The sequence below is a fragment of the Mus musculus genome, chromosome X, assembly GCF_000001635.26.
Source record: "Mus musculus strain C57BL/6J chromosome X, GRCm38.p6 C57BL/6J".
Lineage (NCBI taxonomy): Eukaryota > Metazoa > Chordata > Mammalia > Rodentia > Muridae > Mus > Mus musculus.
This window is the reverse complement of record NC_000086.7, coordinates 13,641,983-13,667,544: the sequence shown is the minus strand read 5'-3', so window position 1 is coordinate 13,667,544 and position 25,562 is coordinate 13,641,983. Positions and strand designations below refer to the sequence as shown.

Sequence of the window (25,562 nt, the reverse complement as noted above, 5' to 3'; positions counted from 1 at the left end):
TAACAGCGTGCCGAGTTGTGCTCAATGGTTGATTTTACTCAGCTGTTTCATTTGGTTCCATTCACGAAGAGAATGCAAGTGCCATGGAAGTAGAAAAGGAAGATGCGGCTTATGATCATTTGAAGAACACTTTTTTTATTTTTTAATCATAATGTATACAATACAGAATATAATCACTCTTTTCGTTACTGGCAAGATTACATGAAAGAAATTATCACTAAGAAATGATTGCTTCTTAAATATACTTAAATACTGGAGGAATTGGGATAACCACTTCACTTCATATCTGGGTTTTTTCATCAGTAAGTACATTAACATGCTTTGTGGTTGTGATGATTAAAATTATAATCATGAAACATATACACAGAGGGCCTAGCACATAGCAAGTGCTGGTAGCTCACAGTAGGAACAGTATCTGATTTAATAATAGTGATATGAATCAGGTCATATTTTCTGTTCCACGATTAAAGAAACTATTATGTAAAGAGAGTAAGTAGTTTGCCCAAAATTCTCCATCTAAATAAGAGATGGAGACAGTATAATACCCAGACAGTTTGAATCCAGAGGCCAGCCTTTTATCCAACATGGTTACAATTCTTTATACTTCATTTGTTTAGTTTACAAAAATTAATTAAATAGATGGCAGGTACTATCATTGATAGCACCATTATTTATATTGGAAATATATAAAATAGCATATAGATGGACATATAATTTTATATTTTTTTATTTTGACAAGTGTAATCCAAATGTGTGTAAGTAAAATCTATGTATTAAATATTAGAATCATTGAATATTGCCTTTCCCAGTAAAATGAGCCAAATAATACCAAATTGACTTCACACTGCATTATTCATGCAGTTAGATGGGATTTAAATAAAAACATTTCTTACTGCTCGACTTTTCCAGTACTTACATTTTAAAATTATTTTTTAAAGTTACCAACAATATAAAATCTGACCATAGATGGGTACTTGCATTAGGTTAGAAAGCAGGCAAACCCATAAGCCTTTTTGGTTCTTCATCCTATAGTCATAAAATATTGTGTTTTGAACAGAATATCCACAACTGACTGAAAACAAAACAAAACAAAACAAAAAGTCTGACTTCACACACAGTAGAATCCCTTTGGTATGCTTGACTTGTCTCTGAAAGTCTCTGCCATCTGGTCTTTCAATATAAGTAGAACTGTAAGTCCAATTTTATGCATATATCTTTTTTTAAAAAAACCATAGAGGTTTTCTTGGTGCCCGTTAATGTCACTAAGAGTCACATGCATTTTTTTTCCTATTTTGTGGTGTTTTCTATCCAAAAGTCAACCATATGTTAGAATGTGCAGTGAATTAAGATTTTGTAAGGAGACCATATAGTGTCTTCTTGAATGTTTTATCTAATAAAAGAAATATAATGGGGTCTGTACTACTTCTGGCTGATGCAAGACAAGTGAGGATGTTTTTTGCTTCTATTAAATAATTCAGCTGCTGACAGTCTCCTTCTCTCTGGTGCAGAACATAAAAAATGGGTTTAAAAATACTATATGGAAGAAAGCAAACTACTAGGAGGACCTGGATGATCAAAAGGTGTCTTTTCACAGATCTGTAGGTCAAATCTTTCTCGGTAATGGAGGTACAGGTCCTTACTCTTCGCAGATGGCTGACAAGAGAATAGTATGATGTCACTACTACTAAAAAGGAGAATCCAATAAATGTGGTTCCAATGAGACCCGCAATCTGAGAAGGTCTGGCTCCCAGTTCCATCTGCCGATTGTAGCACTGGCTCTGTCCTTCTTCTGTAGCCTCGACTACTGAGTAGTATAGGGTAACTGGAATAATTATGACAAGCACAACTCCCCATATGTAAATACACATTGTTCTGGCAAAGTTGGGCTGGCGAAATCTTTTCAGTACGTGACCATAAAACATTCTCTCGTAGCATGAGGTGGCCTCTTGCTTGGACTCCTTTTTCATTAAGGTAGCATAGCGGCTTATGGCAATCCAGCTTAAAATTAAGAGGCTGACAAACATACTTACATGCATAGAAAGAGTTCCCAAAAAATTGACCAGTCTGCATTGTACAGATTGATATTTCCAATAAAAACCTCTCAAGAAATATATACCCATGAAAGGCATAGCAGTGCACACAAGTAAGTTTGCAGTCACAAGATTTGCCAAGTAGATATGTGTTGATGTTTTCTTACCTATTTTTGTTAAAAATACCCACTGAGCAAGTGAGTTTCCAAAGAGACCAATAATAAACAAAAAGATGTAAGTGACCGGTAAAGCTGTGGTAGAAATCACGGATGGTTGAATGCATGTCGAGTTATTAGTCATTTATATTAGATTTTCTTGATTTTTGTCACAGGAGCTAGAATGGAATTATATATACTTAATATTAAAACTAACAACAACAGGCATTTTTGGTTTTGATGGAGTGAGAAAATCCAGGTTGGTTCTTACCTTTTCTCGTTGTCACAGTGGTCTGCTTAAAGTAAAAGCAACAGTACTTAAAGCGATGGATAAGTCCTTCGTCTAAAAAAAAAAACAACAAAATTTGGTAGAAATAGTTAATTAAATGCCTGAGATTTATCATTCGTAGGTTAGAGAAATTTATACTTCTTAGATTATAAAGCAATATGTAAATGATTATAGATTTTGCCTAGAAATCTAGAAGCACAATAAAAGGACAGTGGTACAAATGTGGGCACATTAACAGACCAGTAAAACACATCACTTTATAAGGTGATTTAAGAATTAATAATTTTTATTAGAAAGTTTTTATATTTAAGCTTTTATTTTTTAAACTAATAAGTAAAAGCTAGTTTTTAATTCCAACATTGATTATATCCAGAAATCCAGAAGTAAACCCCATTCCAGATGAACAAAATACTCAGACAAGATCCTGAATAAAGATAAACTCCAGAACCTATGGTCATTACAAGGTCATCAGTAATCTCCCATTCCAAATAATGCTAAACTCTCACACTTCAATAAATTACATTATGTGTCAAAATTATACTTGGTATGCTTGATGGCTAGAGTACCCTAACGTGTCCTCTAATATCTGTGGTTTTCCAGGGTTTGTTTATTTGATATAGGTTTCCAACCCAGCATAAATGCAGGCGTGGGTTTTACTTTCTTAAAAATGTATTTTTATTTTATGTGCCTGAGTGTTTTGCTTGCATGTATGCCCATGCATTGTGTGCATCAATGCCTGCAGACTTCAGAAGAGAGTATCAGCTTCCTTGGGACTAGAGTTACAGACAGTTGTGAATTCCTGAATGGCTGCTGAGATTCACTTAACCTTGGCTTCTCTGAAAGACCAACCAGGGCTCTTAACTACCTAGGCACCTCTCCAGCTCTGGTGTTTCCTTTTAAGTCTTCCCTGTGAATAAGTGAGAAATCCCAGTCAAGCTCTCTTCTTTTTCACCTTACTTACTTTTTTTCAGGTGAGAATAACAGAAAAGTTACTAGGTTCTGGTCAAACAACAATCCTGATTTCTATCTTCCAAAGTTGCAGTTATAATTACCAACTTAATAAATTATATTTATTGATTTTTAAAGGCACATGATTTCTCTATTTTCACCATTGACTTTTGGGGCACCATATTTTGCACACTTTTATGATTTATAGGAGAGTTTCTTAATCTTTTGTTAACCATCTTCTCTCTTTTGATGATGAACATAAAAAGGTTTTTCCACAGAGCATCTTCTGATCTCTGCCCTTTCAGGATTGTATTCTCTACCCCACTTCAGCATCTTGGTCTTATTATTTTCTGCATCTTGAATTGCTTTAAAATTACATTGGATTTTATTAAAAATGAGGATCATTTCATAATACATTATCATTCTGAAACAACTTTTAAGCCAATCTCTTACCTAAATACTTAAAAATTTTCTGCATTCAAGTACTGAGACCCTTTATCAAGGTCTGCCACTATCTTCACTTTATTTCTTTACAATTTTTATTCAGAAACTGCATCATATGTTTCAGAGTGCCTTTATGGATAGGAGTTGTAGATACTCTTAATATCAAACCTTAATCTGTAACCTTGCTGATTTCAAAATTAGGCAAATAACAATTGAAATGAACCAGTTCACTTATTAAGAAAAATCCCCAGCCGGGATGTGGTGGTGCACCCTTTAATCCCAGCACTCGGGAGGCAGAGGCAGGCGGATTTCTGAGTTCAAGGCCAGCCTGGTCTACAGTGTGAGTTCCAAAACAGCCAGAGCTACACAGAGAAACCCTGCCTCAAAGAAAGAAAGAAAGAAAGAAAGAAAGAAAGAAAGAAAGAAAGAAAGAAAGAAAGAAAGAAAGAAAGAAAGAAAGAAAGAAAGAAAGGAAGGAAGGAAGGAAGGAAGGAAGGAAGGAAAAGAGGAGGGGAGGGGAGGAAAGGAAAGGAAAGGAAAGGAAAGGAAAGGAAAGGAAAGGAAAGGAAAGGAAAGGAAAGGAAAGGACAGGACAGGACAGGACAGGACAGGACAGGAAGAAAGAAAGGTCCCCTTCTGTTCAAAAGAAATGTTGGTTTTACTGAAGGGCCAAAGCTTTTTTTAAGAGATGAAGCTTCTTTTATGCAAAGCTTCCAGTAGCCTCTGCCTCATAGAGATAATGCATTCCATGCTGAAAGCAGCAGAGGTTCCTCTATGAATATCAGTAGCAACTATTCCCTAATGAAAGAAGAGCAGAATACTATTACTTAGATGTTAGGTGATGGTGAGTCTCTATAAAACAAATAACAACTCACTCCCCATCTTCAGCTTCCCAAATTCATGCCCCATTCAGTAACAGCCTTTGATTCAAAAGCTACTAGAAATTTAGTTTTAAAAATTTGTAAAATGCAATTAAACTTGAGAAGGCAAATAAAAGTGAGTCTTACAGAATTGCTTCCAAGGATATCTCTCCAAGTGTACATTCTCCTCAGCAGAATGTCTGTGTACACACTGTGCTAATTTGACAAATGAGAAAACTTGTACAACTCTAGCAGTTACTTGTGGCTATTTAAACACTTCTTGAGCTGACTACCTTATTTAATGATCAGATTTCACAATTCAAATAGTTTAGTCCTTTTAGACACTTACAAAGTTAACCTTTAAGCTAAAACTGAGCCCCCCCCCAAAAATCATCCTTACCTGTCTGAGTAGCTTATGCTCATTGACTGTTTCACACTCACAGTTCTCTGATCTTCACTCTTCCAGTATCCTTAATCAGTATGAGTAGAGTCTTGCATGACACCAAGTACAGTGGGGAGAAAAAGGGAAATTAGATTGTTGAAGAAAGTCAACAGTTACAGTAAATATAACCAGTACCTCCTTAAAAAAAAAAAAACAAACACAACCCTCATTTCTCTATTTCTTTAGTGGGAGGAAGTTAGTGGGTAATACATATATTTAGTATAAATATGTACTGTATAAATAAATATATATGTAGTATACTTATGATGATTTCATGAAGTAGTTAGCTTTATTGTTGTGATTGGCTGAAGTTGCATTTCTAAGGTTTAATCACACATAGCTAATTATTTTTCTGTGAGCATAGTAAAAGGAACTTCTTTCCAGTAACTCAATAAAATACCAACATAAATTTGTCTCTAAACTTCACTACAAAATCATTTGTGAACAGCTTCTTTGCAATCCATCTTTTCTAAGAGTAGAACAAAACAAAACTTGAAGTTTTCTTATTTATACCGGCTTGCTCAAATCAAATATCACTAGGCTGGATTAAAATTCATGCTCATCAGTGGTCTCTGCTGTTTTAAGATTGAAAAAAACTGATGCCCAGAGATGCTTGCTCTCTGTGTGCTCAGAGTATATATAGGGACTAGAACCCAGTTTGGTTACTAATAAACAACTTTTCTCTACTTCTAATTGGCATGTTCTACCTCCATTTGGAGTTGTAATAATGAGTACATGAGTTAGAACATTTTATGATGGATTTTGGAGGTAGCAAATGTGTTTCAAAACAAATTAATAGTTATAGCATGTAGTCTGAACTGACCATAACCGAAGGCTAAATGTGCATTTAGCACTGACCACTGAGCAACCTGCATCCCCAGCCCAGTTCTGCCAATTCTTGTTTCCAAACCCAAGTCCACCTCATTTGCTTACCACTCGTCTAGTACGTAGATGATGAGAAGTTGGGCTTACTCAAAGATTGATCCTGAGAAGCTGGAGAGGGCAACCATCAGCAAAGCTCTGTCTTGGAGAATTGGGTTATAAGAAGGGTAGGAAAGCCTGGGTTATACAGTCGAACGATGGGCAGGAGGCTCTGTGCCCATTCCCCTGCCCGCCTCTGGCTAGAACTGTAATCAACCTTGACCTTCTGAAAATAGCTACAAACACATTAGTTATCTACAAGTTAACCTCCACAGCAATTTGTATGCTTTGTGTTAACTGATGCAGGGGATTAAAAGAACAAGGAGAGCTGCACATTCAGATGTTATCAGAAAGTCACCAGGAGTTGGAGGTGGGGGTGCCAATAAATCCACAAATTGTTTGGCAATTAACATTTTTGTCATTTAGGTGAGCTCTTCTTTAGCACAAAGGTAACTTCTGGAGAAGGAAAGGGGAAGGCACATAATTTCTCCCTACTGTCCCACTGTGTGTTCATTGTGGCCCATCTCCAGGATGTTTGCATAGCCGGCAAGCCCTTTCCTAGACCTGAGTTCCCCAAGATGGACAATTCCTTAAAATGGTGGCCATTGCTCCATTCTCAGACCATTTTGGATTTCACTATCATACATTTTCCTTAAACAGTACAGTTCACTCAAATATTTATTGGAGTTTCTACTACATTTCTAGTAGCACATGGAGGTCCCAGAAGTATAATGCTAACCACAAACTAGAGTGTCTTCAAATCCAAGGAAGATGTAGATGTGATGTGTCTGAGAAATAAAAACTTAGTGAGTTGGTAAATCACAATGGTTCATTAAAAGAACTGAAAGGGAAGAACAGAGAATGTGTGATAGATGGTGGTGGAAAATGAGGCTCGGGGAAGAAACGACTCAAGTGAGACGACTAGGTAAATACTATAAAAGATTTTCTAAGACAGTAAACAATACTCTCCAGTAGTAGAAAAAAGTAATGGCAGGAAATACTAAGCTAACAAAAATATTCCTTGTCATGGAGCTATTTCAAGAATATCAAACCAAGTTGCAAGTTCTCTAGGACATAGTGTGCCCCTTTGGACTTCGGGATCACAAATTTTCTCTGGCTCTTTGTGTTCTCATCTTTCTCCTCTTCAGAGTGCGGTTTCCTTTGTCCACATGTAAATCTCCTTATCTGATTACTTCTCAGATCATCTGCCCAAGCACTCTCCAGTACATACTCTTCTGATCCTTCTGATCTGCCTCAGGTGATGGTTTTAAATCTGGCCCCTGGAATTCCTTTGGAGTATTTTAGTAAGAGTGATCCAAAAGGAAAGCTCATTCAGTTTTGCAGCCCATGGTGAGCTGTTGTTACTACCTCTATCAACTTTGAGGGGTGGGTTTGAGGGTCACTTACCAGTTTCCCTCAAAACCAAAAGCAGGAGGACATGAGATACCTTAGACTTATCTGAACTTGTGTGTTTCAAATGGGAACTTACTTTTTGGCTCTCCAAGCTAATATCTAAATTGGCTACAACTGGACAGTTTAAAATTTGTCCATCTGACCAATCAGTAGCTCAGGGCATTGAGAGGGAAGCTATTGTGCAAGACAAGAACACGTGTCTAAATGTGTGCATATTAGAACACCATTCTTAATTTCCCTCAAAGGGGACCACAGTAAGCCTTGTTCATCAGTTCAATGCTTACACAAGCCAGTTAGCTTTAGATGTGCAGTGCAGTCCTGTTACTCAAAGCTGTGGTTTGTTCAAGTTCAGTGAACCTTCTGTTCTCTTTAGGATGTGGTATCTGGCCATAGCCTTGTTTCCAGTGCTACTGCTCTCAGGTCCTCACATTCTACTACAAGAATCTGTAGTCGTGGAAGACCCAAGTGTAACTAGAGTTTTAGGATAAAAGCGCTTTCTCCAGCAACCCTAACAGGCTGGCCTTGGCCACCCATCTTAATATGCCAACTCAAGAAGCAAATGACAAATCGTGAAAATCAGAGACAGGAGAGGTAATCATGTGCACATCAAAAAGAGGAACAGTGTCTGGTGACCCCAAATCCCTCTCAGGGTACTGATATCAGCTGTAGATTAGAGGACAAATTGAGGCAAGGAGGCAAGAGTTGTGCATAATTATACAGCCTTAGTCAAGGTGTAGCCAGTAGTTTGTGTGACTCACTGATCATTGTCTCAGTTATGGTTCAGCAAAGGTAGTCTGTAGGCTTTCTTATTGTTCAAGGGAACAGGGTGGTCCCCAGGAGATGATTGCTCACACTCTAGTCCTCACTGGTTAAATTTCATCATCTAGGTGATAGAATCCAAGGGAGTCCTGGTTTAGGATAATAACTGGATATCTTTAGGCACCTTTTAGGCATCCGGAACAGAACATGGTAAAAAGCTGACACTAAGATGCCCCCTTTAGTCCTGTCTCTGTGTCCTTGGCCTCAAAGGACAATGGAATAAGTGATAATTTGATAGACACTCCTTGAGTGATTCATATTGAAAGAAGTAGACAAAGCTAATGAGCCAGATTAAAAGAGATAGATGCAAAATGAAGGCAGACACACCAGGCTTACACTGTGCTTTTAGGTCCCTGGGGGCCTGAATGAGAAGTCAGTGGTTTTTAGGACTATCAGGGGGCTTTTCCCCTCTTTTTATGGATGTGTACGTGTGTTCATGTGTGTGCAGTTGCATGCTCATATCATGTTTCAGAACCAACCATTCTTCCCTGTGGGTACTTTGAAAGCCAAAGGTAAAGATGTAAATGAGCCAGCAATTCTTGTGTTACTGCCTGCCGTGCCTGTGCTACCTTTGAAGTGTACAAAGAAACTTATTTTCTTTCCTTAAAAGCAGGCATTTTAGAAAATAAGGCATTTGACAAGAGTCTGGGAGAAATGTGACCTATCACGAATTACCACAAGTAAACACATGCCCATATCACAACACAGCAACTGGGAATGCAAAGAGATTACGATCATGTATCAGTGCCCAGAATTCTCCATGTTTCTTTCCAAGAACAAGGTCATCTTATTTCTAGCCACTTCTTTTTAATTTCTCGATAAAATTGTTTTAAGATTAAGACTGTGTTTGTGTCCCTTTTTGTCTTTACTCAAGGAGGAGGTTATATCAATGGCCAGGGAAAGAGAATTGGGCACGAGGTGTTCTTTCCTGTACCTGTTAGTGTTTGAATTCAATTGCTCATATTGAGAACCCCCAAAATTGAAGTACTGCAGTTTATGTGAACTGCTAGAACAATTGATAACAGCCAGGCATGGCAGCACAGGTCTTTAATCCCAACACTCTGGAGGCAGAACAGATGGATCTCTCTGACTTTGAGGCCAGCCTGGTCTACACAGTTTCAGGTCAAACAAGTCTATATAATGAGACCTTGTCTCAGAAAGCAAGCAAGCGAGGGAGGGAGGGAGGGAGAGAGAGAGGGAGGGGGAAAGGGAGAGAGAGAGGAGAGGAGAGGAGAGGAGAGGAGAGGAGAGGAGAGGAGAGGAGAGGAGAGGAGAGGAGAGGAGAGGAGAGAGTTTGGGTGATGGTGGCACACCCCTTTAATCCCAAGGAGATCTCTGTGAGTTTGAGGCCAGCCTGTTCTGCTACACAAAAAAACCCTGTCTCAAAAAATACCAAAATTTGATAATAAATGACAACCACTTAACTATATTTTATATTTATGTACATATATACATACATACATACATAGAAGGTTTAAGATATATCGGAGATAAATGCTTTTATTTCTTCAACAGGACAAGCATATCATGTGTTGTAACACAACTAGGGCTTGAATTGATCCCAAGTGTTAAAGGTTGTTTATCCTGACTCACATTAGATAAGATAGCACTCATAGAATCTGTTATTTTTTATTTTATTTTAAAAGGCATTTCATATAATATATTTGTATCATATCCTTTCCCATCCTCCAAATCCTCCCTACCCAAATTCACATTCTCTCTCCCTCCTTCCCCTCCCTCTCAACTTTGTCTCTTTCTGTCTCTCTCAAAAAAAGAAAAGAAAACTAAAACAAACAAAAACTAAGTAAATAAGATAAGTAACAACAAAAAGACAAGGTACCCGTACAAAAAGCTGTTTGGGCGTTGATGCTTCTGATAAGGTGACCAAGTATCTCATATCTCCTTTGACCAAAAATAGCTTTTACTTATGTCAACTTTTTATGTAATCTGAAGCTTATATTTTGAGATCCTAAATTTAATGTTACCCTTTTACACAGTGGATTTTAGCAGTCACTGATAATTCCTATTAAATTAGGAGTCTCATCCATTGGCACTTGCATCTTGATGCAACCTTTTGATATGTGGAAATAATTTAGAGTTGAAATCAGTCACTCTAGACAAGTATACATACCTGGCTGTTTCTAATATTTTCTTGTTGCCTTTATTTTAGGAAAAACCAACCTGAAATACCTAGTAGAAAACAATTGGAAAGAAAAGCTTTGTTACATTTTAACATGGAACAGCTCTGTAAAGTGCTTGCTTCTTTAGAGCTCTGGCCAGCAGAGGGCAGTATATCACCGCAACACAGTTCTTTTTTTTTTTTTTTTTTTTTAAATAATTTGCTTAGTTTCCAGCTGGAAATGACTGCAGTACAGGCTAGGGGAAATTTTTTTTTTTAATATTGAGGGTTTTGTCCTTTTAAGCTCTAAGAAATCTATAAATTTACTTTTTCTAGTGCATGAAAACCACTTTAAAAGTGATAAAGTGAAAATAATTTTAAAACAACAAATTCTCTCAAGATGAAAGCCCAGTGCCACTCATCAGCCATGAATAGGATAAATCATTTAAGGCTTGGCTTTGTCTTATTTTGTTTTAATGATTATCATGAGTCACGTTTGTGAAATATTCATGACTCTAATTATCCTGGAGGTTAAAAGAAAGTCTGGCAAGCTGAGTGTGGTGGGGCACACCTTTATTCCCTGCACTCGGGAGACAGATGGATCTATGTGAAGCTAGCCTGGCTTCTAGGACAACCCAAGCCACATAGTGAGATCCTACACCCACTGAAATGAGAAAAAGGAAAAAGAAAAAAAAAACAGTCTAACATTTTAGCATGGGACAATTTTGTGGTCACCTTGTGGGATTTAACTTCTAAAATAAAATTATAGCAGCTAATGGATACAGTTTGAAAAGTCAAGTAATGCTAAAGGGCTTATAATGAAAATAGTTAACAAATGTATTTTATAGTACATTTTATCCTCTGAAGAAAGTACTAGAAGCGATGCCCTTTCTCCTCCACTGTCCTCCCTTCTTCCAGTAGCAGGCCAACTATGCCGATACTTCCTCCTCGAAGTGCCTCGCAGCTTAGCTCTCTACATCAGGGGCACATCCAGGGTTTTATCCCCGAGAACGTGTGCTTTGTCACTAAAGCTTCAGTCACCACCTTCCATCCTGCATGGATCTCTCACATGAGTACACAACTCCCTCATCCCTCCTCACAAACAAAAGAGCTGGCAAGAACATACTGTTTTCATTTTCATCTACCACATTTCTTTGAATATGCTTTCACTTTTGATGACCTGACTAGGCTTTTATATTTTTTTCCCTTTAGTGCAGTAAAATGGCTCTCTCCCTAGGGATTAATAAGGTATGTGTAGCTTAGAGTCCACTGTTTCCTCAGCAACATTCCTCAAAGGAAAGAGAATTATGCTTTGCAAAGAGACCTCACATGTCCAAGTGCTGGAAGTGTGGAACTGCTTTGGTTCCTTCTCATACCAAATGTATCACAAAGCTGGCCCTTTGTAATTTTCATCTATGAATATCTCTTTCTGTGCTTCTAGAACAGCAATCTAGCTTGGCAAGAAAGCTAGAAGAAAAGCCTAATCCTGCTAGCTCTAGAAGTTTATTTGCTCCTTAGAGCTAGGTATTGTCACTAACATCTATAGTACCACAGCCTGAAAGGATGTAGAAAAATGGTCCTTTCAGAAGGTTAAGGGAGCAGCCCCCACGCCTCTAGGCTGTACCCATCACTCAAGGTTTCACTATTATGAGGGTCATAAATATCCAATCATTGGATCAGGAGACTCACTTGCTACTTGACTATCTTCTCTTCCTAGTTGCCACACATACTTGGAACCATGTAATCTTTACCCACAAGATCTGACCCCATGTGTCCTGTGTTTTTCAAGCCTTGCTGGCCACAAAGGGGAAGTGAATATAAGCATGCATGCAAACCTGTCAGTTCCCTTTGCAGCCAGCTCAATGTCTTCGCTTAAAAATATAGAGGAAACGGTGTTTTTCTTCTGAGTACAGACTGAATTTCCCCATACAGATGAGCATTTCTGCTTCTGACAGATGGAGAGGGGGTGTGGAAAAGAAGAGCGCATGCAGTTATGAGAAAAGGGTCTTAAAAGAGAAAGTAGGGACACAGAGACAAAACTGAACTGGGGAAGAGAAAGGTGCTACTGAGTACAGGAAAGAAAAACAGCAGGAGGGAGTGTCCGGGGTGCTAAGAACATCTCATTTGGAGGACAGCAGTAAGAGGCAGGAAGGAAACAGAGAAAGGAACTGCTATTAAATGACTCTTTGTAAAGTCTATGCCAGCAGGATTAGCAGAAGGCATGAAGAACTTTGATCTAGAAACTTGCAGTTGGCCAATATTTGAAAATAGGGTAGACTGGCCATGATGGTATTCACTTAGAATCCCTGAACTTGGAAGACTCCGTCACTAGAATAGCATGTTGAACACCAGCCTGGGCTATGTAAAGAGTTCCTGCCTCCAAAAGAACAAAAGCAAAAATAACACAGCAGAGGGCAGAACTCTAGGGAAGTGACCTTGTTGCTATTTTCCATTGCAATATGAAGACTAGTTCAGCGATCCAGATTATACAGAAAAGTCAAGGCTCAGATACATATTAATGTATCTTTTGGCATCTGCCCAGATACCCTCACAGTCTTTGCTTGCTGAGCCTTAGAGTATGGCCTGGCTAGCATAAAGCAGAATCTATCTGCTACATCTCCAGAAGCTAGGATTCAGTTCGCTTTGTGAGTTTCTTCTAGAGTTGGCCCACAGTCACTTTCATTGTATACCTCTCTAGATCTCATGTTTACCCTCAGCTTCCAGCTGTGTATTTCTGCCTTTCCCCTGGTATTTGGCTATTTGGATAACTTACCAAATATTTTCTGATTGCTGGGTACCTCAGGATCATTCAGCCCTCTTAACAACTCTGAGTGAGGTCCAGCAATTACTCATGTTTTTCTCTGTAAGAGAAAGAACGTGTCCGAGGCAACTTATAAATGATGGAGCAAATATTTGAACTCAGGCAGTCTTTTAGCCTGTCTATTTTGCTAGCTCTCTGTTCATTCTTTACTGAAGTGTTATTAAGCTCTAAGTTGCATTTGGCCTCACCAGGCTTCTTCCCATGGTCATATCAATAAGTCACATATTGTACTCCATATCCATTGGCCAAACTAACCCACTGGACTGTTGGACTAGGCAATACTGACATTCCCCCACACAGCTTCCCCTTAATTTTCTTTCCTTTTCTAGAGAACCACTAATTCTTTCCCGTGACATGTTTAGTATTTAATCAGGACATCTGATCAAGACATTGTGCTTCTTAAAAGTATTTTTATGTAATTATACACAAGTGCTTAGGTTTTGTAGTTTTAACTCTCAGAAAACATTTCTATTTTTATGTTCTCAGGGGTCCCCACATTTAATACCTCAGTACTATTTGTAAGTAAAATGCTAAGATATCAAAAATATGATCTGATCTATGAATTTGAGAGTCCTTGAGGAATGTATATTAAGACTAGTGACTAGCTAGATTTAGTTTTTAGTTACTTAGTTCCTGACTACAGTTTCCCCTCCCTCCTTTCTTCCTGGTCCCCCACTACCACCTCCCCTCTCCACCCACCCATCCACTCATCCTCTATTTCTCTTCAGAAAGGGGCAGCCCTCTCATGGGTATCAACTAGCTACAGTATATCAAGTTGCAGTAAGACTAGACACCTTCTCTCCTATTAAGGCTAGAGAAGTCAACCCTGTAGAAGGAAAGGGTCCCAAAGGCAGGCAGCAGAGTCAGAGACAGCCCCTGTTCCTACTGTTAGGAGTCCCACAAGAAAACCAAGGTACACAACTGTATCAGATGTGCAGAGGGCCTAGGTCAGACCCATGCAGGCTCCCTAGTTGTTAGTGGGTCCCTATGACCCCAGGTTAGTTGATTCTGTGGATTTTCTTGTAGCATTCTTGATACCTCTGACTCCCACAATCCTTATTCCCCCATTAATGCAAGATTCCACAAGCTCCACCTAATGTTTGTCTGTGGTCTCTCTGCATCTGTTTCTATCAGTTGCTAGGTGAAGCCCCTCTGATGACAATTGAGCTAGACACCAACCTATGCGTATAACAGAATATCATTAGGAGTGTTTCATTGCTTGGTTTTTTGTCAGTCATGTTTGGTTCTGTCGTAGGTCTCTAGGTTATCTAGCCTCTTGTTCCTGGCCCTGCAGGCAGTATCAGGGGTGGATTCCCTCTCATGCTGGATCAGTCATTGGTTGGCCACTCCCATACTTTCTGTGCCACCTTTACCCCATGTAGGTAGGACAAATTGTAGGTCAAAGTTTTGTGGCTGGGTTGGTGTCCCAGTCCCTCCACTAGAAGTGTTGACTGGTTACAGGAGATGACCAATTCAGGCTCCATATCCTCTCTTGCTAGGAGTCTTATGGGCTCTATTTATTGATAAAGGGTGTTTTTTATTTCTTTTTATTTTGTCCTTGCTATTGTTGCCTGGTAGAAGGAGCCTCTGAACTAAGTATAAGTATATACAAGTTGAAGTTATTTGTGACCCATTTCAACAAGAAATGATTGAGGCCCAGAATATATAAAGAAGCACTTCAACAATAAAGAAAGAAAGTTAAGCAACTGAGGAGGAGGGGGAAGTGAAGCTATGAACAGACCATTCACCTAAGAGAAAGCCTACATGCAGGAAGTATTACAAATGACACTCCATTGCCCTAGTGATCAGGAAAGTGCACACTGAAGCCACAAGGAGATATTATCTTACACCTATCTGATTGACAAAAAGTAGTGTGTGATGAAACCAAGTGTTAGCGAGGATGTGGGCAGCTAGGAGCTCATTTCTGCCCACTTGTGAGACTGGGTGTATAAGTAGTAAAATTGCTTTGGAAAATTATCAGAACTGGGATATGCTGAAGGCCTTCAGTCTTACAGCCAGGCATTGTTGCTTGAGGGGTCAACTCTAAGGGACCTCCATGCAAGGACCTTTGGCAAGCAGAAGACTGCTCCTACTAACAGAAAAACTGGAAACCACCTATATGTCCGTTGGTGGGGGAAATGGAGAAATGAACTCATGTTGTTTTGTGTCCTATAACACTTCATCTATGAAAAGAAATAAAGCCTTTGTGCTAGACATAGATAAGCATAATTACAGTGGGAAAGAGCTATGAGGTGATAAAATAGTAGTTACACCACATGTAAACTTTTTTTTTTTTTAAAAAGAAAGTGTAAGCCAGGCAGTGCATGCCTTTAATCCCAGCACTTGGGAGGCAGAGGCAGGCGGATTTCTGAGTTCAAGGCCAGCCTGGTCTACAGAGTGAATTCCAGGACAGCCAGGGCTATGCAGAGAAACCCTGTCTCAAAAAAAAAAAAAAAAAAAAAGGAAGGAAGGAAGGAAAGTGTATCTTGTTATACACATGTGTTATAAAAGTACAAAAAATAAACCCTCCTTACCCAAGGTTAATAATGCACACGTGTAAAACCCCAGTATGACCAAACAGTAAGATAACAAGTTCAAGGTCAGCCTATACTACATATCATTTTTCTGTTTCAAGAAAAAAAAACATAGTTTATATACATATAAAGTAAACTTACACGTGAAATTACCAAATAAGATAAGTAATGGCTAACTGTTGCTCCTGAACTAATTTCACTGGGTGACCAAAGCTAAAAGTGACATATCCAAACTGCAACTGAAAATCTTTTTCAGAACTCATTCTGTGATGATTCTTTACGTGTTTTATGAACTTGAAAAAAATTAAATTAGATAAAATGTACCAATTTATCTTTTTTTTTAAAAAGTATGCTCCGTGTGTCTGGGATTGCAGTGAATTAGCTTTCAAGAGTCAAGTAGAGTTTGTAAGGTATACAAATGTAAGACAGCCAGAAAGCCAGTCTTGCAGGTTTGGGGATTTGGGCACCATACAATTTTGATAAATGCTAAAAGTTTTTGCATTAATTGCATATTAATATTACTAAGTTTTGAGGTGGCTGGGGTTGTTTGTTTTTAGTAACTATCATCTTGGAGGCTTAGGGAAGTAGATCAGTTGATAAATTGCTTGCTACACAAACAGTAAGACCTGGCTCTAATCCCCAGCCTGGATATAAGTACACATTTACTTGGATTCCTATTTTGTTGCTTGTAAGCATAAAGGAAGAAAATAAGAGGCAAAATGGAATTTAGGACAAACCTGTTTCCATAACTAGAACCATTGCTCCCACCACCAAGTCTTCATCTGGAAACCCAAACTGAGCTAAGACATTACAGCAGCCATTCATCCAAGCATAACCTAGACATTTCTCTATAAGGATTGCTATCATTGCATTAATAGAAAACTATTTCCCATCCTCAGATGATTTAGCCATCTATGTTTTTTTTTTAACAACTAACTTCTTTATTTACAACTAACTTTTAATTCCATTTAAATTTCCTTTGGTGTGGTACAAGGTGAGGATATAATTTGGCTTTTTATTTTAAATTTGCACAACACTATTTATTAAACCATCTCTTCCTTCTTGAAGCTCTTTGCAGTGGTTCCTTTATTTGCAATGATTTTCTCTCAGGGAAAGGGATGTGTAAGAGTTACCTTAGAAGCTTTTCAAAACTATGCGCACCATAAGTAACAAAGCTTTAGGTTTTCCTCTGATTAGTTCCTACCCACTTCTGAGTGTCAGTCACATGCCAATACTCTCCTCACATCACCAAGGGTCTGCTTCAGGTGTATATTCCATTCCCCTCGTAAGTTTCTCTGCATTTACTCCCTTGTTTGTTTGTTTTTTAAATCGAAGGTTACAAATGTATTTAATACAAATAAAGTAAGTTTCTATCATCAGATTAAGTATCCCTTATCCGAAATGTTTAGGACTATAAGTGTTTCCGTTTTCGGAGTTATTCTGATCTAGGAATATCTTCACAGACTTTACTGGTTGAACATTCCTACCCTAAAATTCCAGTATGTAAAATTTTTAAATATTTCAGATTTTGGAGCATTTTAACTTTCAGGTTTTGAAATTCGGCATTCTGAGTATGTACTTTAGAAACCTAAAAAATAATAATTCTGCAGCATTCATATTGTCTCTTGAAATTTTCCTACTTTTGTGTTTTCTGGGTAACTTTAAATAGGCTTTGGTTGAAATTGTTGTAATTTGATTAGTTCTATTTTTGTATAAGCAGGATAACCAAAGCTTATATAGAATTGTTTTTTCTAAGATGGTGGAGACAGACACCATCTAGCCTGGCTCTGTGCATAATACTTTCCAAAAACTAACAGCAGTGCTTAGTACTGAGATGTCACTCAGGGAGCCAGGCAGTTCATGTTGCCCTTATATGGCATTGTACATGTGAGATAGTATTTGGAAGCTTATTCTGTCTGAAGATCTTTTGTAAGGTGAAGATATGCATGTACTTCTGAATTTCCTTTTCTGTGTATATGTAGAACTAAGCCTTGTGTTGGCAGTTGGAAAGTCAGTATTTCCTAAGTACATACACCAATGATCACTAAGACATTATATGTGATAAATATCTCTAAATTTAGTGAGTCGGTAGCATGCTTTTTATTAAATTCTAGAACTCTCCAGATTCAGGCTAATTTAAAGGATGTTTAAAAATGAAATTTCTATCAGTAAAAAAAAATTACAGGATTACTATAATCAAATTTTACTTTATTACAGTTAACATAAGTTAATTCAGTAAAACATTTTCAAATATTTTATAGAGATCATCGTTTAATATAGATAGTAAGATCACTTCTAGAGCTATGAGTATTTTATTTTAATGTTCCTGAACATTATATTAACTGATGATAATATAGTTTGTGTGTGATACATGCATGTGTACGGGCATGTGTCTGTGTGTGTGGTGTGTATGGTTGTACATGCACATGTGTTCTGATGTGTGCAGAGGCCAGAGGAGAACAGTAGGTGCCCTGCTCTATGTATCTGCCAAGTCACCTGGCCATCAAGTTCCCAGGATATGTTCCACCCCATGTGCTTTGGTTACAGCTGTGACCCACTGTCTTAGATACAGTTACCATTGCTGTGATGAAACATCATGACCAAAAGCAACTTGGGGAGGGAAGGGTTTATCTGGATTATGAGCTTCCACATCACTTCATTTTTGAAGGAAGTCAGGGCAGAAACTCAAGCAAAACAGGAACCTGGAGCCTGGAGCCAAAGCAGAGACCATGGAGGTTGATGCTTATGGCATCCTCAGCCTGTTTCTTATAGAACCTAGGACTACCTGCCCAGGGGTATCCCCACCCACAATGGGCTGGACCTGCCCCCATCAGTCACTAATTAAGAAAATGCCTATAGGTTATCCTACAGCTCGATCTTTTTCTCAAGACATTTTCTCAATTGAGGCTCCCTCATCTCTGATGACTAGTTTATGTCAAAAAGACATAAACTAGCAAGTACACTGAGCCATCTGTACAGCTCTTGATAACATTTAAACTGTGTTTCTTAATGTGACATTAAAAGGTAGGGAATGCTTACCACTGATAGGATCCAAGTTTTCATTATTTAAGATTACACAAACAGTTACTAAATTTAATTTAGATATTATCTGATACCATTGTCAGGACACCAACTAAAATTGTTTTAACACTTTTTATAAGCCTCTAATAGTTTTTATCGACAAATGTTATTTGTATTTCCAGATATACTTCTGCTTGACCTATTCTTTTTTGTTTGGTTGGTTTTTGGTTTTTTGGTTTTATGGAGACAGGGTTTCTTCTCTGTGTAGCCCTGGCTGTCCTGGAACTCACTCTGTAGACCAGGCTGGCCTCAAACTCAGAAATCCGCCTGCCTCTACCTCCCAAGTGCTGGGATTAAAGGCATGCGCCACCACGCCAGGCTTAACCTATTCTTTATTCAACCTGTTTATGCACTTTCTGAAATATAGTGCCAAATGAAACTGAGTGCTACAACTATATACAAGCAAATCTCATTGAGATCAGGCCCAACCAAAAATCTGCATGCTTTTTTCTCATCCAAGTTATTTTTTGCAGTTTTTAAAAATTATATCATTTCTCCCTCCCTCTCTTCCAACTAACCCATCCTATATCCCCACCTCACTCCCTCTTATTCATTTCATTATTATTCTTACATATATGTGTAAATATGTAATTTTGTAAATACAGCATACTGTTTAATGTTGCTTGTGTTGTATATATTTTCAAGGTTAAGCACTTGGTATTGGATAACCAATTAGAGGCACCTCCCTGAGGACAACTAGTTTTTTTCTCTCTTGGCAATCACTGTTACCTTTACTTCTTCATCTAAGGGTTTGGCCTTATGACATTTCCCTCATCCACATTGACAAATCAACTGGTGTTGTAGTTATTAAATCTTGCTTAAGCAACCATATTGTTGAGACTTCTTAGGTATATCTTCTGTGTCCTATCTAGAAGCAAATATTCTGATCTTCTGGTTCTTAAATTTTTCACTTTCCTCTTCTACAATGTTCCTTGAGCCTTATGTGTATGGGTTTTGTTGTAGATTTATCAGTTGGGGCTAGGCAGCCCATGATCAGTTGATGTCTGCATTTTGACAAGATGGTGCTTTTGGTAATAGTCTCTGTCTGATACAAAAGAAGCTTCTTTGAGGGGCAAGAGCCACTTATCTGTATATATAAGGAGTATTTAGAATGCCACTGGATCTGACCTGAAAGCTTTATCCTTGAGGATTAGTTTTCATAGTACTGGAAAGTACATTACAAGCTGCCTTGAGAGGAATACAACCAATAGTCCTACCCAGCTATGACACCTATTAGCCACAACAATGACCAGCATAGCAACATATCTCTAAAGGTGCAATAGTGGCACATATTTTGGTAGTAACCAACAGCTTTCTAATTGGGCTTAAGGCAGCAGGGAAACTATGCCTGATACTGTAAACTTAGAGCTAACAAGATCATAGGTCTTAGAGAAGAACCTGCTACTGCCACTTTCCTTAAACCAGTATAATTCATAACTGCATTCTAAATTTTTAGTGCTTTATGACATTGTTTTCCAGCCACTGGCTTAACTTGAGTTTTAAGACATATTCTAGGCTGGACATGACATATACCTTTAACCCCAACACTTGGGAGGCAAAGGCATGTGATGTGATCTCTGTAACTTCAAGGCCAGTTTGGTCTACATAGTGAGTTCCAGGCCAGCCAGGGCTCCATAGTAAGACTCCTCAAAAAAGAAGGAGGAAGAAGAAGAGGAAGAGGAGGAGTTGTCGTTGTCATCTATGTGTAAAACTAACTATGTTGGAAGAGTGTTAAGAGTACCAAAGCATTCTGATTTTTAAATAAAATTCCATATTCTGTGATAGAAACTTAATCAAAGATTCATGGAGTTTGTTACAGCGGTCTTTTATATATTCAGACAATGGCATTCTGGTTCTGTGTTTAGCAAGATCAAAACCTACACAAACACTGGCCAAATTTTTTTTCAGTTTCTCTAAGGACACCTCCTGTCTGGATTGCAATGTATAATGTTTCTTCAGCTCTATCCAGAATAATGACTGGAAAAGCTAATTAGCCTATTTTTTCTTTTACATCTTTTCCTCCCCATCTTATTTGTTCATCTATCTTTTCTTCCTTTGTTCACTCAACTACTCGGAAAATATTGCTTCTGACTTGCCAAACTACACTGACCTAGGAGTCAGTGATGAGTCCCTTCTTTTTACTCTGTGTTCTTGAACATACATGAAGTTTTCTGTTTGCGCCTTTTAATGTCAAACTCCAGGTTTTCTGTATTGTCAGGAAATGTTTCACTCAGAAATTTATCAGACTAGCACTTATGTACCTGGGTTTAATATACATTAAGCTTTTACCATGTTTGTGCCAAAGTCTTCACATGTGACCATTAAGTTTAAATTGGTCTGTATGATATATATGTTATCATTCATGCTTTGATTTTTTTATTTATATGGACGTAAAGAAAATGATAATGTTTTAATATTTTACATAAATGATTTCATATAGTCCATACCTTTTTACTCTTGGGTATGGTTTTCTTTCCTGTTCAATACTATTTTTTATTCGATACTATTTTTTTAATGTGTATGGATGTTTACATTGCCCCAGGATGCCAGAAGAGAATCCACTGAAACTGGAGTTACAAATGGTTGTGAGCTACCATGTATGTGCTGGGAATCAAACCCAAGTCTTCCGAAGAATACCAGGGCTTCAGGCTACTATACCCAGCCAAACTCTCAATTATCATAGAGGGAGAAACCAAAGTATTCCACGACAAAACCAAATTCACGCATTATCTCTCCACGAATCCAGCCCTTCAAAGGATAATAACAGAAAAAAACCAATACAAGAACGGGAACAACGCCCTAGAAAAAACAAGAAGGTAATCCCTCAACAAACCTAAAAGAAGACAGCTACAAGAACAGAATGCCACCTTTAACAACTAAAATAACAGGAAGCAACAATTACTTTTCCTTAATATCTCTTAACATCAATGGTCTCAACTCGCCAATAAAAAGACATAGACTAACAAACTGGCTACACAAACAAGACCCAACATTTTGCTGCTTACAGGAAACTCATCTCAGAGAAAAAGATAGACACTACCTCAGAATGAAAGGCTGGAAAACAATTTTCCAAGCAAATGGTATGAAGAAACAAGCAGGAGTAGCCATCCTAATATCTGATAAGATTGACTTCCAACCCAAAGTCATCAAAAAAGACAAGGAGGGACACTTCATTCTCATCAAAGGTAAAATCCTCCAAGAGGAACTCTCAATTCTGAATATCTATGCTCCAAATACAAGAGCAGCCACATTCACTAAAGAAACTTTAGTAAAGCTCAAAGCACACATTGCGCCTCACACAATAATAGTGGGAGACTTCAACACACCACTTTCACCAATGGACAGATCATGGAAACAGAAACTAAACAGGGACACACTGAAACTAACAGAAGTGATGAAACAAATGGATCTGACAGATATCTACAGAACATTTTTCCCTAAAACAAAAGGATATACCTTCTTCTCAGCACCTCATGGTACCTTCTCCAAAATTGACCACATAATAGGTCACAAATCAGGCCTCAACAGATTCAAAAATATTGAAATTGTCCCATGTATCCTATCAGATCACCATGCACTAAGGCTGATCTTCAATAACAAAATAAATAACAGAAAGCCAACATTCACATGGAAACTGAACAACACTCTTCTCAATGATACCTTGGTCAAGGAAGGAATAAAGAAAGAAATTAAAGACTTTTTAGAGTTTAATGAAAATGAAGCCACAACGTACCCAAACCTTTGGGACACAATGAAAGCATTTCTAAGAGGGAAACTCATAGCTATGAGTGCCTTCAAGAAAAAACGGGAGAGAGCACATACTAGCAGCTTGACAACACATCTAAAAGCTCTAGAAAAAAAGGAAGCAAATTCACCCAAGAGGAGTAGACGGCAGGAAATAATCAAACTCAGAGGTGAAATCAACCAAGTGGAAACAAGAAGAACTATTCAAAGAATTAACCAAACGAGGAGTTGGTTCTTTGAGAAAATCAACAAGATAGATAAACCCTTAGCTAGACTCACTAAAGGGCACAGGGACAAAATCCTAATTAACAAAATCAGAAATGAAAAGGGAGACATAACAACAGATCCTGAAGAAATCCAAAACACCATCAGATCCTTCTACAAAAGGCTATACTCAACAAAACTGGAAAACCTGGACGAAATGGACAAATTTCTGGACAGATACCAGGTACCAAAGTTGAATCAGGATCAAGTTGACCTTCTAAACAGTCCCATATCCCCTAAAGAAATAGAAGCAGTTATTAATAGTCTCCCAGCCAAAAAAAGCCCAGGACCAGACGGGTTTAGTGCAGAGTTCTATCAGACCTTCAAAGAAGATCTAACTCCAGTTCTGCACAAACTTTTTCACAAGATAGAAGTAGAAGGTATTCTACCCAACTCATTTTATGAAGCCACTATTACTCTGATACCTAAACCACAGAAAGATCCAACAAAGATAGAGAACTTCAGACCAATTTCTCTTATGAACATCGATGCAAAAATCCTTAATAAAATTCTCGCTAACCGAATCCAAGAACACATTAAAGCAATCATCCATCCTGACCAAGTAGGTTTTATTCCAGGGATGCAGGGATGGTTTAATATACGAAAATCCATCAATGTAATCCATTATATAAACAAACTCAAAGACAAAAACCACATGATCATCTCGTTAGATGCAGAAAAAGCATTTGACAAGATCCAACACCCATTCATGATAAAAGTTCTGGAAAGATCAGGAATTCAAGGCCAATACCTAAACATGATAAAAGCAATCTACAGCAAACCAGTAGCCAACATCAAAGTAAATGGAGAGAAGCTGGAAGCAATCCCACTAAAATCAGGGACTAGACAAGGCTGCCCACTTTCTCCCTACCTTTTCAACATAGTACTTGAAGTATTAGCCAGAGCAATTCGACAACAAAAGGAGATCAAGGGGATACAAATTGGAAAAGAGGAAGTCAAAATATCACTTTTTGCAGATGATATGATAGTATATATAAGTGACCCTAAAAATTCCACCAGAGAACTCCTAAACCTGATAAACAGCTTCGGTGAAGTAGCTGGATATAAAATTAACTCAAACAAGTCAATGGCCTTTCTCTACACAAAGAATAAACAGGCTGAGAAAGAAATTAGGGAAACAACACCCTTCTCAATAGCCACAAATAATATAAAATATCTCGGCGTGACTCTAACGAAGGAAGTGAAAGATCTGTATGATAAAAACTTCAAGTCCCTGAAGAAAGAAATTAAAGAAGATCTCAGAAGATGGAAAGATCTCCCATGCTCATGGATTGGCAGGACCAACATTGTAAAAATGGCTATCTTGCCAAAAGCAATCTACAGATTCAATGCAATCCCCATTAAAATTCCAACTCAATTCTTCAACGAATTAGAAGGAGCAATTTGCAAATTCATCTGGAATAACAAAAAACCAAGGATAGCAAAAACTCTTCTCAAGGATAAAAGAACCTCTGGTGGAATCACCATGCCTGACCTAAAGCTTTACTACAGAGCAATTGTGATAAAAACTGCATGGTACTGGTATAGAGACAGACAAGTGGACCAATGGAATAGAATTGAAGACCCAGAAATGAACCCACACACCTATGGTCACTTGATCTTCGACAAGGGAGCCAAAACCATCCAGTGGAAGAAAGACAGCATTTTCAACAATTGGTGCTGGCACAACTGGTTGTTATCATGTAGAAGAATGCGAATCGATCCATACTTATCTCCTTGTACTAAGGTCAAATCTAAGTGGATCAAGGAACTTCACATAAAACCAGAGACACTGAAACTTATAGAGGAGAAAGTGGGGAAAAGCCTTGAAGATATGGGCACAGGGGAAAAATTCCTGAACAGAACAGCAATGGCTTGTGCTGTAAGATCGAGAATTGACAAATGGGACCTAATGAAACTCCAAAGTTTCTGCAAGGCAAAAGACACTGTCTATAAGACAAAAAGACCACCAACAGACTGGGAAAGGATCTTTACCTATCCTAAATCAGATAGGGGACTAATATCCAACATATATAAAGAACTCAAGAAGGTGGACCTCAGAAAATCAAATAACCCCCTTAAAAAATGGGGCTCAGAACTGAACAAAGAATTCTCACCTGAGGAATACCGAATGGCAGAGAAGCACCTGAAAAAATGTTCAACATCCTTAATCATCAGGGAAATGCAAATCAAAACAACCCTGAGATTCCACCTCACACCAGTGAGAATGGCTAAGATCAAAAATTCAGGTGACAGCAGATGCTGGCGAGGATGTGGAGAAAGAGGAACACTCCTCCATTGTTGGTGGAATTGCAGGCTTGTACAACCACTCTGGAAATCAGTCTGGCGGTTCCTCAGAAAATTGGACATAGTACTACCGGAGGATCCAGCAATACCTCTCCTGGGCATATATCCAGAAGAAGCCCCAACTGGTAAGAAGGACACATGCTCCACTATGTTCATAGCAGCCTTATTTATAATAGCCAGAAACTGGAAAGAACCCAGATGCCCCTCAACAGAGGAATGGATACAGAAAATGTGGTACATCTACACAATGGAGTACTACTCAGCTATTAAAAAGAATGAATTTATGAAATTCCTAGCCAAATGGATGGACCTGGAGAGCATCATCCTGAGTGAGGTAACACAATCCCAAAGGAACTCACACAATATGTACT

The 25,562-nt window shown here is 38.2% G+C and overlaps 2 protein-coding genes across 26 annotated transcripts in view; one reads left to right on the top strand and one right to left on the bottom strand.

Annotated features, from left to right (window-relative positions):
* The window catches only part of Cask (calcium/calmodulin-dependent serine protein kinase (MAGUK family)), a 329,704-nt gene that overhangs the window by 179,239 nt on the left and 124,903 nt on the right, over positions 1 to 25,562 (top strand). The gene's annotated exons all lie outside the window — the stretch shown is intronic.
* Positions 112 to 21,411, bottom strand: Gpr82 (G protein-coupled receptor 82). Of its 3 annotated transcripts, none has more exons than NM_175669.3 (4): positions 6,102 to 6,182; positions 5,127 to 5,217; positions 2,457 to 2,528; positions 112 to 2,364 (listed from the first exon to the last, which is right to left on the bottom strand). In NM_175669.3, the coding sequence occupies exon 4, from the start codon at positions 2,328 to 2,330 to the stop codon at positions 1,344 to 1,346; it is 987 nt and encodes a 328-aa protein (NP_783600.1). In that variant the 5' UTR covers positions 2,331 to 2,364; positions 2,457 to 2,528; positions 5,127 to 5,217; positions 6,102 to 6,182; the 3' UTR covers positions 112 to 1,343. The 3 variants fall into 3 exon arrangements, with proteins under 3 accessions (NP_783600.1, XP_030107224.1, XP_017174011.1); XM_030251364.1 differs by having other exon boundaries at positions 420 to 2,364; positions 6,141 to 21,411; XM_017318522.2 differs by having other exon boundaries at positions 420 to 2,364; positions 5,127 to 21,411.

Coding starts and splice junctions, on each gene's coding strand:
- Gpr82 (XM_017318522.2), bottom strand. CDS start 2,330: ATGACTAATAACTCGACATGCATTCAACCATCCGTGATTTCTACCACA.